This window comes from Chionomys nivalis, chromosome 24 (genome assembly GCF_950005125.1).
Source record: "Chionomys nivalis chromosome 24, mChiNiv1.1, whole genome shotgun sequence".
NCBI lineage: Eukaryota > Metazoa > Chordata > Mammalia > Rodentia > Cricetidae > Chionomys > Chionomys nivalis.
The window spans coordinates 35,946,232-35,964,220 of record NC_080109.1 but is presented as its reverse complement, the minus strand read 5'-3'; the positions used below and the strand labels follow the sequence as shown (position 1 = coordinate 35,964,220).

Genomic DNA, 17,989 nt, shown 5'->3' with positions numbered 1-17,989 from the left:
ACCTCACAATTAGCCAGGCAGTGGTAGCACACGCCTTTAATCCCAGCACTCGGGAGGCAGAGGCAGGCGGATCTCTGTGAGTTCAAGGCCAGCCTGGTCTACAAGAGCTAGTTCCAGGACAGGAACCAAAAGCTACGGAGAAACCCTGTCTCAGGGAAAAAAAAAAAAAAAAAAAAACAAAAAACAAAAGAAAACTTCACAATTAAAAATATGTCTTTAAAAAATTTCCAATTATATCCGCAGATTAGCCAGAGGAGGAGGAAATCTCTGTGTCTGTGAGAGGAGTATGCCTGGGACACTAACAGTTCCCACCGTGCCACACAACAGCCCAAACAGCGAACGTGGAGACGACATGCTTTACTCAAACTTCAAACATAACAGAAGAATCTCTTAATGATTTTGAAAGGTAACATTAATTGGCGTATAAGGTTGTCCGTTAAAAGGGAAATCATATAAAAATCAATATCTCTTTTCCTCTATTAACCATATCCTAATTTTAGACAACCAAGTTTGGATAATTACATGTTACTAAAAATCACACAAAAAACCTGAACTACTTGTAATTATTATGTTTATTTCACAACTTTAAAAAATATAAACCATTAGGTATCTTGAAAAACATACACAAAATAATCATTTGGCATTTACCATAATAAAAAGTAAACTAAAGCCGGGCGTTGGTGGCGCACGCCTTTAATCCCAGCACTTGGGAGGCAGAGGCAGGCGGATCTCTGTGAGTTTGAGACCAGCCTGGTCTACAAGAGCTAGTTCCAGGACAGGCTCCAAAACCACAGAGAAACACTGTCTCGAAAAACCAAAATAAATAAATAAATAAACAAACTAAAATGGAATAAACAACACAAGACAAAATGACCTCTGCCCTGCTGGAGAGATGGCCCGGTGGTTAAGAGCACCGGCTGCTCTTCCAGAGGTCCTGAGCTCAATTCCCAGCAACCATATGGTAGCTCACAACCATCTGTAATGAGATCTGGAGCCCTCTTCCGGTGTGTAGGCAGACAAAGAGGCAGAACACTGTTTACATAAGAAACAAATAAATCTTTGAAAAAAAAATGACCTCTGTCAGGAACATGGACTGGGGTCATGGGGATGTGGTGGATCAGCCCTGCCATTTTTTCCATGATCACGTGTCACTAAAACCTATTCCATTTGGTACAAGAAGACATGCAATAGGTAGATAATAACATTTTCAATTTAGTTTCCAACATACTAATTTTCTTTTTCCTCAAGGAGACAAACTCAATGCAAGAAGAGCAGGGAAGCCCATGGGGTGTGGAGCACACGACCAGCCGCCTCCTCCCCTTCTGACTCTAAAACGCACACACAAGAGAATGGTACGAACAGTGCATACAAAAGCCACCATCTCCATGTGGCTGTCTCGGGTGAAACAAAATAAGATGTAAGCCCCGCTAGCCATATTTCAGTGTGTACTAGACACATGTGACTAGCGGTTGCCGCGATGGGCACCACAGATATAGAACAGTTCCACATCACAGAGAGTTCTTTTGCACAGCGCCGGGTGTGGGAAGTGTTTCTTCTCCCTCTGCTGGCCAGTACGTAGGCTGTGAGTAGAAGCAGCTCCAGTGGCGATCTCCCAGGATATTCCTGGATTGACAGTGGAGTTGCGGGAAGAGAGGTAGCATTTCTGAGCACAGAGTGCCTTCCTCCATATATGAAAGGGATGGCCTTTGTGGGAATCAAACACAAAACCTTGGTTACCACCAAAATTTAACATGGAAATGATGAAGGGAGCCAAAAGGGAGCAAAAGGAAACAACCTATACTGATCCCACAACAAAGCTCCAAGAAGAGTCGTGAAGACCCACCACCTACACACACATTCTCTCTCTCCCACACACACACAGACACACACACACACATTCTCCCCGCCCCCCCACCACCACAGCCACAAACGTGCAGGCTTCCAGGATACTTGATTAGAAAACCCTGCTGCAGGGGAAGTCAGCTGCCCCGAGAGGAAACCAATCCTGACAAACATTTCCCAGGAACTAAGACCACGACTTCACTCTGTTCAGCCACATCTCTTGGAGGTGTGACCTTACACCCCCACAAGGTGACAGGGAATCACAAGTTTCATCTTTCTTGAACTGTACTATGTTCCAGAGCATAGACTTCTGGTTGTCCACCCAAAATCTACCCCCATTGTTCTTATCTAGAGAGCTCAGATTTTGGTTGAAGACAACAACTCTACCGTTAAAGAGTCTTACAAGGACAATGGCCAGTGACATAGTTCTAGTCAACGAGAGAGGGTCTGTCCGTGGAGAAGCTCTTTAGAAAGAAGTGAATTCAGACTGTTTTTCCTTTCAGCTTTCTCCTCCCTGCGAGGAGCCATGGAAACCATATCAGAATCTGGTGGGGGGTGGGGAACAAAACGGCCTATGGGGCCCAAAAATGGGAGCCTATTTCCACCTTGTCTGAAGGTCAAAGAGTTTCCGTTTGCTCAGACGAAAGGTCAGAGTTGGAACTTACTTCTGTTCCTTTAAGTTTATTGTCTGTTTCTACCTCAAACAAAGGTCCCGCCTAGATTCAGATCAGAGAGTTCTACTCTCTCAAGATTATTGTCAACAGGTGTGGCTAATATCTAGACCTTGTATTTCAGGACTAGAGAAGTAGATGTGTTTCTACCCCTAACAAAAGTCTAAGGATCTAAGTTCCTCCTTCCTTAAGGAGGTAACAATGGGTTCCACCCAGGGAGTGGTCACTGGAACTGCCTCCTGGTACTGTCCTGTTTTCTGTTTTATTTCTGTTTTCACTCATGTCTTTGTTCTCTTTACTATTTTTCTAGCCCCCGTGCCCCTACCCTGGTAAGTGATATTTTTGTGAAAGCTGGTCTCTGACAAATGGCATCACTACATGGGGTGACAGGTGAACACTGGAAAATGGTGCCCAACTTGGGCCAACAGATGCTTGACAAATTCCAATGCTCTTATTGTTCTAATTGCAGATTCAGCTTAGGTAGGCACAAATATCACAGGCTAGCTGAAAAAGTTATTTTGAAAGTACAGAACCCTGCAGTTACTGTCTACATCCTGCGTCAGTATAACTAGAATTCTAAAAGTCTCTAAATCATGATGTAGAGGGGGAAAAAAATTCCAACTATCCTTAAATGGCTTAACCATTCACAATGCTCAAAATTCTCGTTTATAATTGAATTCCAGTGCACTTAGTCTGAAACTAGACAGAATTGGAAACATAGAATGCTGCATTAAAAATAGGGTGTCGCATGTTTTCTGCACTACCTTGTTCCAAGTTTCCACCTCTGCAATGAACCAAAAACAAATCCTTTCCTCCCAGAAGCCCATGCACAGGGTGAACGCTGGAGAAATCCCCCATGCTACATGGAGGACTGCAGCAGATGGCATCGGGCCCACAGCCGCACCTGGCCTTGCAATTGAAGTACAGGCATGGGGAATCCACTTTATGAGACATTTTAGATTTTGCAAAAATGGGAATGTGGTAACATTCTCGCTCTACTTAAAATGATCTTCTCTAGTGGGAACTGTACACCCATTGCCGTCACAAGTTTGGAAATCAGCAAACAACCAAGATTGCCCTCGTAAGATGTGAAGTCATTTTAAACAACTAAAATTTAGACCTAATTACTAAATATCAACATTTGAAATAAAACATTAATAATGCATCTATTCTTATGACCCACAATGAAAGAAATTTGCCTTCTAGCCTGCGCGAAGCCCTTGTGTTGAAAACACAACAATAATATTGTATAATACAATTAGGTTTACAAAATGAGCAGTTATTTTAAGTGCTCCTGACTTACCAAATGTTTTAGTGCTAATTCATATTTACCTTATCTTTCAAAGTATTATCTTTTTTTTAAGATTTATTTATTATGTATACAGCATTCTGCCTACATATATCCTATAGGCCAGTAGAGGGCACCAGATCTCATTACAGATGGTTGTGAGCCACCATGTGGTTGCTGGGAATTGAACTCAGGACCTCTGGAAGAACAGTCAGTGCTCTTAACCTCTGAGCCATCTCTCCAGCCCCCCTTTCAAAGTATTATTGACCAGGCATGGAGGTACAGCCTCAACAGGGGGATTAACCAGGCAGCTGGTGTGTTCCAGGGCATTCTGGACTCGATAGTGAGACTCTATCTTATTTATACATATTATCAGAATTCAGGACTATTGGGACTAGGGTGTGGTCAATGAATTGAGTAATCCATACATACAGGAGGATTGTGGATGCCAATACATTAGATCTAGCTCAAATGTAGTTTTTTGAGCCAAGCTTAGCGGCACACTCCTGTAATACCAGAGCTGGGAGGCAGAGGCAGAATGACAAATTCAAGGTCAATCTGGCACCCAAAGCAAGTCCAGGCTAACTCAGGCTACACAGCAAGCCCAGGCTAACTCAGGCTACACAGCAAGCCCAGGCTATATATCGAGACTCTGCCTCCGGAGAACAAATAAACAAAAAGCATCTCTGCTGTGGAAGATCAGTTTTGTGCTGGGTCTTGGAAAATGGTGATTGGATAAAAAAAAAATAGAAAAGGCAATTCGTTCACAGTTGTGGAATTATCAAAGGTGGAATTACTAACCAGAGGGCAGGGCAAAGATGTCACCAACACATTCTGAGGGCAGATGTGAGGAATCTTCATTCCTGTGTTCTAGAAATAAGTTCCAGGTAAAAGCCAGGTGAGAAGAATAAATATCCTGGGCGGGGCCACATAAATGAGAACATAGTAACAGACAAATTAGTGCAGCGGTGACAGAATCGCCCTGTGGAAAGGCAGCCACTCCTTGCTTAGCAACCTGCCTGTAAAACTGCGGAGATTAGCCTAATACCGAGATGCCCAACTTTTCTGTCCTCTCCAGTCAGTGAAAGGTTGGGGTGAATTACACTCTTGGACCCCAGGAACCCGGGACTTCCAGGAGGATGAAAGGATTACAAAGCCAAGGAGCCAAGCTGGTGGTTAAAAGTAATTTATATCCTGATTATTTACAAAGTATGAAATGATTATTTTCTGCCCTTATAAACAAATATAATTGCTCATTAGTCACTCCCTCGTTCGTTGTCCATGTTCATGATAACCACGCAGCCTTGTAACAAAACATCACTGCGTAGAGATAAGCTAATTAGAGGACTATTGTTCAAATCACAATGCAGATTCATGGCTGCTGAGTTTGCAATTCAGACTGGAAACCGAAATCAAGCCTCACTATATCTCTGATAAAGATGTGACAAGGAGATAAGAATTTACCCGAGAAATAATAGCTAAAACAAACCATTGTCTTTATTTAAGATTAGCTTTATTATGTCAGGATGACTTAGAATATATAGGAAATCAACTTATTGTCTCCAACCAAAATCGTTTCTGGTAGTTACTCCCCTAGATGGGACTGTTTCCACTTTCGTTTAAATTACCAACCATTCCCTTCTGTGTAGTTTCTGTATTATCAGCCTTGGCAAAACATGATGATGTGGGTTTTAACTCTCCATAGACTGTGTGTGTGTGTGTTTGTGTGTGTGTGTAAAATTAGTGTTTCCATGGCATAGTGTGTCCCAAACTTTCCCTACTGAAGACAAATTATATTTGCACCTTAGTACTGTTTTCAAAGGGGGGGGGGAGTAGCTAGCAAATTTGCAAATCCTCCTGGCTTCTTTTTCTAATTCCCACAAGCCCCATCATTTCCACAATTCCTACAAGACATCACCTTGAGTTCTTGATTCTGGAAGAAGCTCTCTGATTCAGAGCAGAAACCCCTCCATTTCCAGGTTCCTGCCTCTTGCATCCCGACCCCCTTCTCTTTGATAGGCCCTGGATCTGGAAACACTCAACCTGAGTGAGAGGCCCCAACATACCTTTCTCGAGAAGATTTCCACCAGCTACTGTCCAGCTTTGCAGGGCTGTGATCGGAGTTTGTGCCACCAGTCAAGGGTACCAGCCTGGGTCCGGATGACGTAGTTCTAAGAAAAGCGATCGGATATGATGAATGAAACAATTTCCCAAACTAACATTGTCTGACCTTGTTTAGGGAGCACAGGTGGGTTTTACTCCTGATGGTCAGCCTTTTCCAAGAGGTTTGATAAATTAACCGCGGGCAGGCCTCTCCCTTCACACAGCTTTTTCTGCTAGCTGGACCCTCTACAAAGCAGCCCCTTTTGCCTGCCCTCCAGGCCGCGTCCAAAGGTCATTTCCCAGAGAATCATTCTCATATTTACCCTCTGATGTCCCAGGGTCTAAACCCACCTTCGACCACCCCGCAGGTTAAACTAGGAGTAGCAATCAAAAGTAGGAGGAAACCTCCTACCCCCAACAGGTCCCTGAATCATTTCTCCCGTGCACACTGAAACGCCCCTCAAAGCAAAGCTCACACCCTTCAGTCATTTAGATAATTAATTTTGTTGGAAGTGGCTGAGCTGAGTTGACTGAATAATAGACTTTTGCACAAATGCAGTTGGTCTGCAAAGAAGAGTTCACAGGTGTGCATACCATTCTCGCCCCCAAACTGACCTCTAACCCTGAGTCTCCCCTCCTGGCATCAGGCTTGTGCTAGAAGAACTCTGCTCCCTGGCCAGACTCTTGTCGCTGCGGTCCCCTGCCCTGGAGCGGGTCCGGAGACCCGGGAGGTGCAAAGAGTGTGTCCCCCTGCCGCCACTCCCGAGGGGTGTACCTGAATCCCCGCGGAGCTGAGACCAGCTCAGCGCTGGGTCACACCGCTTGCTCGTTATTAAAACCCCACGGTTCCCGGTGCAGTGACAGGCGCCCGGGCTGCAGCGTCCCGGCTGTGTTGGCCACCGAGTTCTTCAGCTGCTTGATGACCACGAAGAGCAGGAGGAACAGGAGGAAGAGCAGGAAGAAGAAGAGCGCCAGGTAGAGCAGCAGATTCAGCTCCCACTCCATGCTGGGCACCGCCCGGGCGCTGTGCGCTGCGTTTCTCCTGGAAAGGCTCCGAGCGCTCGCCCCCGGGTCCCCAGCTCAGCTGCGGTTCGCCTGGCCTCCGTGGCTCCCCAGGAGCGCCTGGACCCTTGGACCAGATCTACTAGCGCCGCGGATCTTCTGCGTGGAGATAGGAGCTAGCTAGCTTCTCCAGAGCGTACTTCAGCGGGAGGAGACAGGAGAAACCGCCCAATGTCCCCGGGTGCCTGCAGGTGGCTTCCTGCAGGTATCCTTAAGACTCCCATTGGGAACAGCTATTGGGACTCCTGTTCCCTCCCTTCGTAATTAATGTCCCTGGTAATGTGTACCACTTGCACTTTTCCAAAAGAGGCACAGAAGAGTTAAAGGTGGAGAATTAAAAAAAATTAAAGAATTAAAGAAAGTGCCATCGGAAGGTTGGGAGATGTTCCTTGCTGTGAACAAGAGTCCATAGTTTCCCTTCAAGCTGCCTTGCCCGTTAGAACTGCAGAGGCCATGTAAGACAGAGTGCATTTATTTTCTCTTTGCTATAGGTGTCTACAGAAACACTAACAGTAAAATGAATTTCAAATGTCATATTTTACAAAAGCTTTCTGTTGCCGGTTTGAAATTCAATTTTCTTTTCTTCTTCTTCTTCTTCTTCTTCTTCTTCTTCTTCTTCTTCTTCTTCTTCTTCTTCTTCTTCTTCTTCTTCTTCTCTCCTCCTCCTCCTCCTCCTCCTCCTCCTCCTCCTCCTCCTCCTCCTCCTCCCCCTCCTCCTCCTCCTCCTTCTTCTTCTGTAAAAAGAGAAACAAAATGTCTTCAGGGTTCTTTGTGAGACCCCACCTCAACAGCTCCGTGTTCAGAAGAACCAGTATCTCAGATGGTGAAACTCTGACAGATATGAAGTTCTTTCTCATCGAGTGAGCCACTTAGTTTTTCAGCCATGTCATAAAATGTGTAAAAGAAATTCACTTTAAGGAGCACGGGGTGATTTCGATCCATCATTTCAGGAGTTTGGGTCCTGGTAAGCTGGATCCATTTGCTTTTAGGCCTGCGAGAAATGGAAGCCCCGGGCGTGAGCCCCAGGACAGGCTGCTCGGTTCAGGCGACCAAGGAAAAGTAGAAGTGGACGGATTCAGGGACAAAATGCGCTCTTCAAAGCCACACCCCGAGTTTAGGCCCCACTTCCCGAGAGCTCATTCTTGCCTGAATTTATCAATGGATTCATTCATCCATCCATTGATGTCCTTCCTGTCCTCCTGGTCCAGTCACCTCTCGATTGCCACTGCTGGCTGAGAACCACTCCCTCGACACATGCAGCTTTTGAAGGACACTTTACACACAGATCATAACATTGTGTAACTAAGTATCCCAAAACTCAGTGGCTAAAAACAGCAAGAATGTTAATAATTTTTGCCAGTTACCTGTGGGTCAAGTATTTGAGAATACTTTTAGTCAGGTGTGGTAGCATACCCCTATAATTCCAGCACTTAGGGTCTGAGGCAGGAGGATCATGAGTTTGAGTTTAACTGTAACCTCAAAGCAAGTTTTAGGCCAGCTTGACCCATATAGTAAAATCCCCATCGCGCATGTGTGTGTGCAAGCGCGTGCGCGTGCATGTGTGTGTGTTACTTAATCTGGGTGATTCTAGCTTGGAGATTCTCAAATGCTGTGTCGTTTGCAGACTGTCCTGCAGCCCAGGTTCCCCTTGTAGGACAGAAAACTCACAGCTCTGGGGAGCAGTGCTGGTTGGTGGTGGAAAACCTCAGTCCCTTCAAAATGGGCTTCTCCACACGCCTCCAAAGCCACCAGTATCTGGTACAGCAGGTGAGGTAGCAGAGCTAGGCAGAGGCTTCAGGGCCGTTGCCCACTAGCTATAGGAGTCACACGTCATCATGTCTGCAAAGACACAACGGTTAAACAGCTCAGATCCCCAGGATCCAGGGACACGGTTATCAGGGCTTCCTAGAGACCAAGTCTGGCCGTCACCAAAGCCTGCCCGGGTCATCTCCTGGGCTTCTGGCTTTATTTCATTCTTTATTTGCAAAGATATGAGTGCTGCCGAGACTCAGACTGGGGGGCAGGATGAGGCCCGACAAGCATATCCCAGATTATATGATGGGTTGGGCACAGCCTGTGGCTGTTTCGGTGATGTCAGAGGTCATACAGACAGGATGGTAGGAGTGAACCAAAGGTCAGAGGACTCAGTTCTGGTTTCAGCTCTACCTGGCAATGGTTACAGCTTCCCTCATCTCTCTTGCATTTGCTTACCTTGCCCCTGGATCTGCAGTCAGGGACAAAATGATTGGGATGTTAACAATTTATTTTTTATATATAATGGCAGGTGCTAATGTTCTGTTTTTAGAATCTCCAGTATTACAGGCTACTGTTAAAATTTTTCCAAGTTTTTGCTTCAAGCATCTTAGTGGGTGCAGAGTCAATCAACAAATGGGTGGACTATGGATAGATAGGTAGATGGTAGATAATTGTGATATACCACCATCTCTGTCTCTGTCTCACTATCTCTGTCTCTCTCTCTCTCATACATATTGATCTGCTTCATATCAGGGCTGTGTTGGCACTGGCTTCTAGGAATTATTGTTAAATGCTTCAAGAAAATTACTGAAATACAACTATTATTAGAAATCACATCATATAAATTAATAATGCTAACAACCGAATACATACTCAAGCCTCATCCTCCCATTGATTTTTTTCCATGCATCTCCATCATCAACGCACTTATGTGTCTGTTGCTGCTGTCAGATAGACAAATGTATTCTCCCGATTGTCTCTTCCTAACCATGCTTGCTCAGTGAAGAGACTGTCTTAGTTAGGGTTTCTATTGCTGTGATGAAATACCAAGACCAAACACAACTTGGGTAAGACAGGGTTTCTTTGGCTGATACCACCATATCACTGTTCATCACTGGAAGAAGTCAGGACAGGAACTCAAACAGGACAGAGGCAGAGTTTGACCCCAGGAAATGGACCATTGTACAGATCAGGACCAGAGCCAATTGTTAGTGTTCTCTAATGGGCCTCTGTCATAGACTACTAAATAGAGTCGAAATTCCTATCCACATTTCACAGAGTTCTGACTTCCTAGAATCCCACTGCTCTCCCGGAAGCACCACATGTTCCTCTGGGTAGATTTCTCTGTTTTATGTAATCTTGGCAAGGGAACAGATACCCAAACCAGGTTTCCGTTGCTTCATCCTATTATGGAAACCTGGGTACCAGATATAGTTTCTACCTCCTCTGGAACAGCGCAGAGAGAAGGGCGTGAAGAGTCAGGGCAGAAACACAGCTAGACTCAAACTTGGGAATGGACAGACTGGAGAGGTTCGTGTGTTCACGCGGGGGTGTTCTGAAAGTGAGAACAGTCCAGGGTCAGGACCTGTTTCTTCTGGGTCCACCTGCACAGCAGCCTTGAGCCTTTCCGATTGGGCCCTCTGCCTTGTTTCCATTCTGGAAGCTGCCAGGTACTTTAGGAGACCTCACTCTTGTAGTTAGGCGTCGTGGTTAAAGACAGATTGCAGAGAAGCGCGCTGACTGACAAGAAAAGCATTGCTTACACCACTTCACACGAGATAAGCACCATAATCAACAAGCCGTTTGATAGAAAAATGATATGGCAGCTGGACTTCTTCTGTCTTAGGGTTTTTATTGCTATTAAGAGACACCATGACGACAGAAATTCTTTTTTAAAAAGGACTTCGCAGTCCTACTTTTACGAATACGTTACTCAGTGGATTATACTCTCATACCACTATTTTTTTTTAAAAAAAAAAAAGATTTATTTATTTATTTATTTTTTATTTTTTGGATTTTTCGAGACAGGGTTCTCCGTAGCTTTTGGTTCCTGTCCTGGAACTAGCTCTCGTAGACCAGGCTCACAGAGATCCGCCTGCCTCTGCCTCCCGAGTGCTGGGATTAAAGGCGTGTGCCACCACCGCCCGGTTGATTGATTTATTTATTATATATAGTGTTCTGATTGCATTATGCCTTTATGCCAGAAGAGGGCGCCAGATATCACTATAGATGGTTATGAGTCACCACGTGGTTGCTGGGAATTGAACTCAGGACTTTCTAACCTCTGAGCTATCTCTACAACCCAACCACAGCAACTCTTATAAAGAAAATATTTAATTGGGGTGCCTCACTTGCAGTTTCAGAGGTTCAGTCCAATATCATCATGACTGGGAGCATGGCCGCGTGCAGGCAGATGTAGTGCTGGAGCTGAGAGTCTTATATCTTGCAGGCAACAGGAAGTTGACTGAGACACTGAGCAGTAGGTATACTGAGCTGGAGTCCCCAGGACTGGAGGTAGGGAGGACAGGGTACCCTTGGCAAGACCAGGATGAAAGTGAAGGGGACCCTTCCCTGGAAACCTTGAAGATGTGTGTGTGTGCGGGGGTGGGGTGGGGGGGGTGGGGGGGGTGCACAATTGTGATCCTAGAATTTGAGAGGTCGGGGCAGGAGGCTCTAGGATGCAGGAGACTCTGCCTTGGGGTGGGGGTCGGGGACCTCGGAGGTCAAAACTTCACACGAGCCAGTATCAGCCTGAAGAATGTTCCGGAAAGAGGTTGAAGGATAAAGGTTTTATGCTGACATGCTCAGGTTCACTTCAACTTAGACTGCCCATTTAATCAGCAGCTTAAATGAATTTATAAATGTTAATAAATACCTGTATCCACTCTCAATGGAATTTGCACTCATACTAACTTGATTGCCTCAATAACAGCAGCATTGCGTTTAACCCATGTTCCCTGTATGTTTCAGCTGTCACGGCATTTTATACTGTTAAGTCTCACACCCTGGGACAAATGGCTGAGATGCCTATTTAACATATCAAAGTGGACCCAGTTGCCAGGTTCTCCCAGCATCCCTCAGTCCCTACCTCTTACAGGGTGTGGCTGGCCTACCCCACCCTCTACGCTGAACTCTCCAGCCCAGGGCCTGAGCTGCCCTTTCCCCAGAGGCTCTTCCCTGTATAACCCAGCCTTTTTGGTTACCTACACTTCTTTACCTTTGTCCTCTTGGCTGCTGCTCCTCATTTCTCCTCTTTTCCTTCTCCCTCCCTTTTCCCCTCCCCCACGTGGCCCACCTCAGACTGGTGACATCTGCTCCGGACTCTCCCAGATGTTCCCTCCTTAGCTAAACTCTCCCACATACCTACAGATGTTCCCACCTCTGGCTATACTCTCCCACATACCTACAGATGTTCCCACCTCTAGCTATACTCTCCCACATACCTACAGATGTTCCCACCTCTGGCTATACTCTCCCACATACCTACAGATGTTCCCACCTCTAGCTATACTCTCCCACATACCTACAGATGTTCCCACCTCTGGCTATACTCTCCCACATACCTACAGATGTTCCCACCTCTAGCTATACTCTCCCACATACCTACAGATGTTCCCACCTCTGGCTATACTCTCCCACATACCTACAGATGTTCCCGCCTCTAGCTATACTCTCCCACATACCTACAGATGTTCCCGCCTCTGGCTATACTCTCCACATACCTACAGATGTTCCCGCCTCTAGCTATACTCTCCACATACCTACAGATGTTCCCGCCTCTAGCTATACTCTCCTATATATATCTACAGATGTTCTCTCCTCTGGCTATACTCTCCACATACCTACAGATGTTCCTGCCTCTGGCTATACTCTCCCACATAGCGACAATAACTTTCTACTTCAGCATACCCGGGAGTAGTCATATTCTTCCTTTTTTTTTTTACATTCATACACCATGTAGCGCCATCTGAATGTTAGGTTCTGTGATATAAATGGCTTAGAGGAACAAATCTTTCTCTTCCTAAGCGTGTGTATAAATGGAAATCCATGGAAAGAAAACCTAAGGATTTTAAAGATAGAGAGAAGCTGACTACAGATTTAAGCTGTACACGTTCTTCAGCTACAAAGAGCTCTTGCAATGCACAGGTAGGACTGCTGGACTCCACGCCACCACCCACAAGGTGGACTACGCACACACTCTCACTAACACAGCCTGCCCTTTTCCCTACTCCATCAGGAACTGTGCATTTTCAAGCATGTTTGTCTCCTCCCCACGGGTTTCAGAACAGTCGAATGCTGCTCTAGACCCCACAGTCCTGGTCTAGGACATCCGTGGCACACAGTTAAGAGCTGTTTGACTGCCTGGTCCTCCCCACCCTCACCTTGACGTGGAAGGTATCCCAATAGGCACCACAGACGTTAACAAAAAGATCTGAGAGCAGAGGTACAAAAGCTTCTTTGTCTTGTAATTGTGCTGCAGACTAAAGGGACACCTGGAATTGAATGTGGTCAGTTTTCAGTCTCTAAGCTTACCTGTTAGGGTACCTACAGGATGGAGGCAGCTTTGTAGAGGAAGGAGTAGGGGTAAGAAGCATGAGGCTTCCAGGACCTTTATAAGGCTGGCTCAGTTGGGTCTGAAATGAATCCAAGAGAAACGGAAGAGATGTTTTGCCTTGTGCTGCAGTCGTGAGAGGTCATTTGGCCATGATTGACAGGACTTGATTCTTCTGCACATTCTCCTAGGTGCTGTGGGCCACGGACACTGAGTTAATAGATGTATGTAGCTCTGATTAGATAAGGTAGCTTTCTCCACTTCATTATGTTGTGGAGATGGGATCCATAGTCTCCAGGCTCCAGGACACACTGTACTGGTTAGTTAAGGCTTAGTTTAGTTCCAGCGATCCTAGTGACCAATAATATCTCAGAAGCATTATGGTCACACTGTCCACAACCTTCTGATAATTGCATTTCCCTTGCCTCTTTTTCTTTGTTCACCAGCACAGCACCGTGGCCATTTCTAAGTGGTACCAACTAGAGTCCCTTGAAACTGTCCTCATCCACCCTTGTCATTTCCCAGATGAGGACTGGGAAAGCTACGAGATAGTCACAGCTGTGGGAGGGCAGAAAGCTAGATCCTTCCACTTGAAGATGTTGTGTCAAGTTAACTAACCACCAGCAGCATCCATATCCCATACCGTCTCTTCTCCCACTCCATCCCATGGGAATAGCTGAAGGGATTAGCACAATGCCTTTATTTTTTTTTGATATTTATTGAGCTCTACATTTTTCTCTGCTCCCCTTCCTACCTCTCTCCTCCCCCTTCAACCCTCCCCCAAGATCCCCATGCTCCCAATTTACTCAGAAGGTTTTGTCTTTTTCTACTTCCTACTTCCCATGTAGATTAGATCTATGTAAGTTTCTCTTAGTCTCCTCAGTGTTGTCTAGGTTCTCTGGGATTGTGATTTGTAGGCTGGCTTTCTTTGCTTTATGTTTAAAAACCACCTATGAGTGAGTACATGTGATAATTGTCTCTCTGTGTCTGGGTCACCTCATTCAAAATGATGTTTTCTAGCTCCATCCATTTTCCTGCAAAATTCAAACTGTTATTTTTTTCTGCTGTGTAGTACTTCATTGTGTAAATGTACCACATTTTCCTTATCCATTCTTAGGTCGAGGGGCATTTAGGTTGTTTCCAGGTTCTGGCTATGACAAACAAAGCTGCTATGAACATGATTACCACGATGCTTTTAAAATGAGGTACTCTTCAGTAAGTCAGGCATCTGTGATGAGCTACTTAATCTCACATCTCTGTCTGGGGCTGTCAATGAGGAGGGAGAGAAGAGGGCAGGATTGAAGCAGGGACACCTGGGAAGAGATCTCTGTGAGGGGTGTGTCTTAGTCAGGGTTATCATTGCTGTGAGGAAACAACATGACCAAATTCCAAGCTGGGGGAAGGAGTTTATTGGGCTCACACTTCCACATCATAGTCTGTTATTGAGAGAAGTCAGGACAGGAACGCACACAGGACAGGAATCTGGAGGCAGGAGCTGATGCAGAAGCCATGGAGGAGTGCTGCTTAATGGCTTGTTCATCATGACTCAGCCTGCTTTTTTTTTTTATAGAACCCAGGACCACCAGCCCAGGGATGGCACCTCGTACAGTGAGCTGGGCCCTCCCACAGCCAACACTAATTAAGAAAAGGCTTCTAGGCTCGCCTGCCTCCAGCTTTGTCTTATGGAGGCATTTTCCCATCTGAGGCTCCCTCTTCTCAGATGACTCAGGTTGACTATATATCATAAAACAGGGTCTGGAGGATGGTCCCAAACTTACCACTTAGAATACTTCTGTGAAAACCACTTTCGATTCTGTTCTTGGCTTAGATTGTCTTAAACACAACAGATATCACAATAGATATCAAATCTATCCCGTTACTAAAGAAAAATATTAAGCGGCAGAATGTAACCCTGGGCTGGGCGGTGGTGGCGCACGCCTTTAATCCCAGCACTCGGGAGGCAGAGGCAGGTGGATCTCTGTGAGTTCGAGGCCATCCTGGTCTACAAGAGCTAGTTCCAGGACAGGAACCAAAAGCTACGGAGAAACCCTGTCTCGGGGAAAAAAAAAAAAAAAAAAAAAAAGATTGTAACCCCGGCCAAGCAGTATTGCTTTAGAGTCTTTCCGGTATGTTAGTCACAAACATTGGAGTCAATACCACTGTGGCTAACCCTAGCCGTGGATCAATCCTGTCACGTAGCCAAAGAAAGAATCTTAGCATTATTGAGCTACAGCGTTTTGTTCAACCCAGTTTTTTTTATTGTTTATTTATTTATTAAAGATTTCTGCCTTCTCCCCGCCACCACCTCCCATTTCCTTCCCCCTCCCCCATCAAGTCCCCCTCCCTCATCATCCCCAAGAGTAATCCGGGTTCCCTGCCCTGTGGGAAGTCCAAGGACCACCCACCTCCATCCAGGTCTAGTAAGGTGAGCATCCAAACTGCCTAGGCTCCCACAAAGCCAGTACGTGCAGTAGGATCAAAAACCCATTGCCATTGTTCAACCCAGTTTTAATGACAGCGATGGGACTGCTGACACTAACGAGGTCTACAAACTTATAGGAGTTAATGAGGCTGGGAGCTGCACATGCGCGCGCGCGCACACACGCTCAAGGGAAGGCGAGGCACAGCTAAAACGGGGCGGCTCCGGGAGGAGAAGAAATGGAAAGGAAAGGACAGGACAGTGTTGGTGAATCACCAGCCTGTCAGAGCTGGCGAGTCGGGCAGCTACAGCCTGAGCTCTCACATCTGTTGCTCCAAGCTGTTGTTCACACATCCACAGTCAACACTGAGACACCCAGACTTGGATCCCAGCCCCGGGCCCCCCGGCGCACTCCCTTTCCGATGCTATTGCTGTATTTCAAATGTCGTTGCCTTGGGCATCTCTCTTGCCTGCTGGGTCTCTGGGACACTTTTGGTTACCCACCTAGACCAGAGGCTTGCTTTCTTCCTTAATCAGAATTCCCACTTAATTCAGGAAATCTCCCTCTTGCCCTGTGGCACAGATAAAACTGTTTCAGAGAAGTGGGTCCTGAATGGTCTAAAAATGCACAGAGAGACTAGAATGGTTTCTTATTTTTGTTCTACAAGAGAGCCTGTGGCCTACATTGACTTCATATATGAGTCAGCCTCCCTGCAAAACAGGACAAAGCTTCTGTAGCCATCAAAAGGTTCCAAGACTGTTAAGGAGGGGCGAGATGAAAAACAGTGAAGTCTAGATGCCACAGAATTCCAGCCCAGGGCTGGAGGCGCAAAGGACACATCAGCACTAAAGAGCCTGCTGTCATTGTATTGAAAGGCCACCAAAGCGCTCACTGTGCCCGGGCTGGCAGAGTGAGAGCTAGGGCCACAGTTACTAGCCACTTCCCAGGGCAGCACTAGAAGCCAGGTGGCCAAGAGGTTTCTGAACATCTTTGTGGGACAGGAAGCTTCATGGGAAGCTCCCCAGCAGGAAGCCCAGGTGTTCTCTACAGGAGGAAAGAGAGACCGGCCACAGGCGGGGCAAGAGAACATTGGCCCAGAAGGTTAATGTGATCCTGTAATTCACAGATTAAGGATTCTTTCTCTTTCCTCCCTCCCTTGCTCCATCCCTACTCCCTCCCTTCTCATATATATATAAGCTAATGGGAACCATCCAAGTCTCTGATGGCAGCCAGTCTGCATCCTCCAGAATCAGCCACAGGATAAACTCATTTGATAAACTCTTGGCAAAGCCAACAGAGCCTGCATGAGTTGCAGAGTGGCATGGTTGGGTAGCAATACAACCAGTCCTGAAGGCTTGTTCTTTGTCCTGCTTTGGACAAAATTCCGTTGTAGTGGCATTTCGATTTTATTTTAATAAATAAAGCCTGCCTCAAGATCTGAGAGTAAAACAGCCCCACTGGTCAGCCTTACAGACCAGGTAATGGTAACACACACCTTTAATCCCAGTAGCCACAATGGCACACACCTTTAATCCCAGTAGCCACACTAGTTGCCATAGAAACTGGGCAGTTCGTGCCTTTAATCACGGTGGTGCACACCTTGAATCCCAGCCCTAGAGAGGATTATAAAACGGGAGGAAATAGCTCTTAACACACAATCTCATTCTGAGGTTCCTGGAGGCAGGATCGCCATTTCAGACTGAGGTAGAGGTAGTCAGTGGCTGGCTGTTTTGCTTTTCGGCTCTTCAGGCTGAACCCCAATTTCTGACCCTGAGCTTTTATTAATCATGCTACATTCCATCATCTTTAAATTTGGTATTTCTGAGAGTACTATCATTTTTTCTTATCTAACAGGACTGAAATATTTTAAAGGCATCTAGCACTTTAATGAGAGAGAGAACTGTAACCAAGTGGCGTAATGTGTGAAGCCAACAAAGGACGCCCACACAGCCCACTGGCCACTGGCTCTTTCCTGGGGAGATTTCGACAAGCACATGTTTGATGGCATTTATGCCCTCTTCAATCCCATGTGCTGTCTTTAGTTTAATTAGTCTCAATACCTAATCAAGATGTCCAGCATCAGAGCTGCAGAGGATTTTAAGCCTTTTTCCATTTTCTACAAGTTCAAAAGTCATGGGTTATAAATTCAACAATGAAGAGACTGTCTTATTGTTTTCCTTGTGACCCACAAAGCATGTAAAAGGTCAGGGTACTGATAATCATGATCTTCCCCCCTCCCGCACCCACCTGTGCTTCTTATAATCACTCTCACCTTGGGCCGTAGGCTGCTGGGCTC

At 46.0% G+C, this 17,989-nt stretch overlaps 1 protein-coding gene across 1 annotated transcript; it reads right to left on the bottom strand.

Annotated features, from left to right (window-relative positions):
• Nucleotides 1-352: 352 nt before the first annotated feature.
• On the bottom strand, nt 353-7,098 carry Smim43 (small integral membrane protein 43). The gene is made up of 3 exons (XM_057757238.1): nt 6,680-7,098; nt 5,868-5,972; nt 353-1,704 (listed from the first exon to the last, which is right to left on the bottom strand). The coding sequence occupies exon 1, from the start codon at nt 6,907-6,909 to the stop codon at nt 6,718-6,720; it is 192 nt and encodes a 63-aa protein (XP_057613221.1). The 5' UTR covers nt 6,910-7,098; the 3' UTR covers nt 353-1,704; nt 5,868-5,972; nt 6,680-6,717.
• Between the last annotated feature and the right edge of the window lie 10,891 nt (nt 7,099-17,989).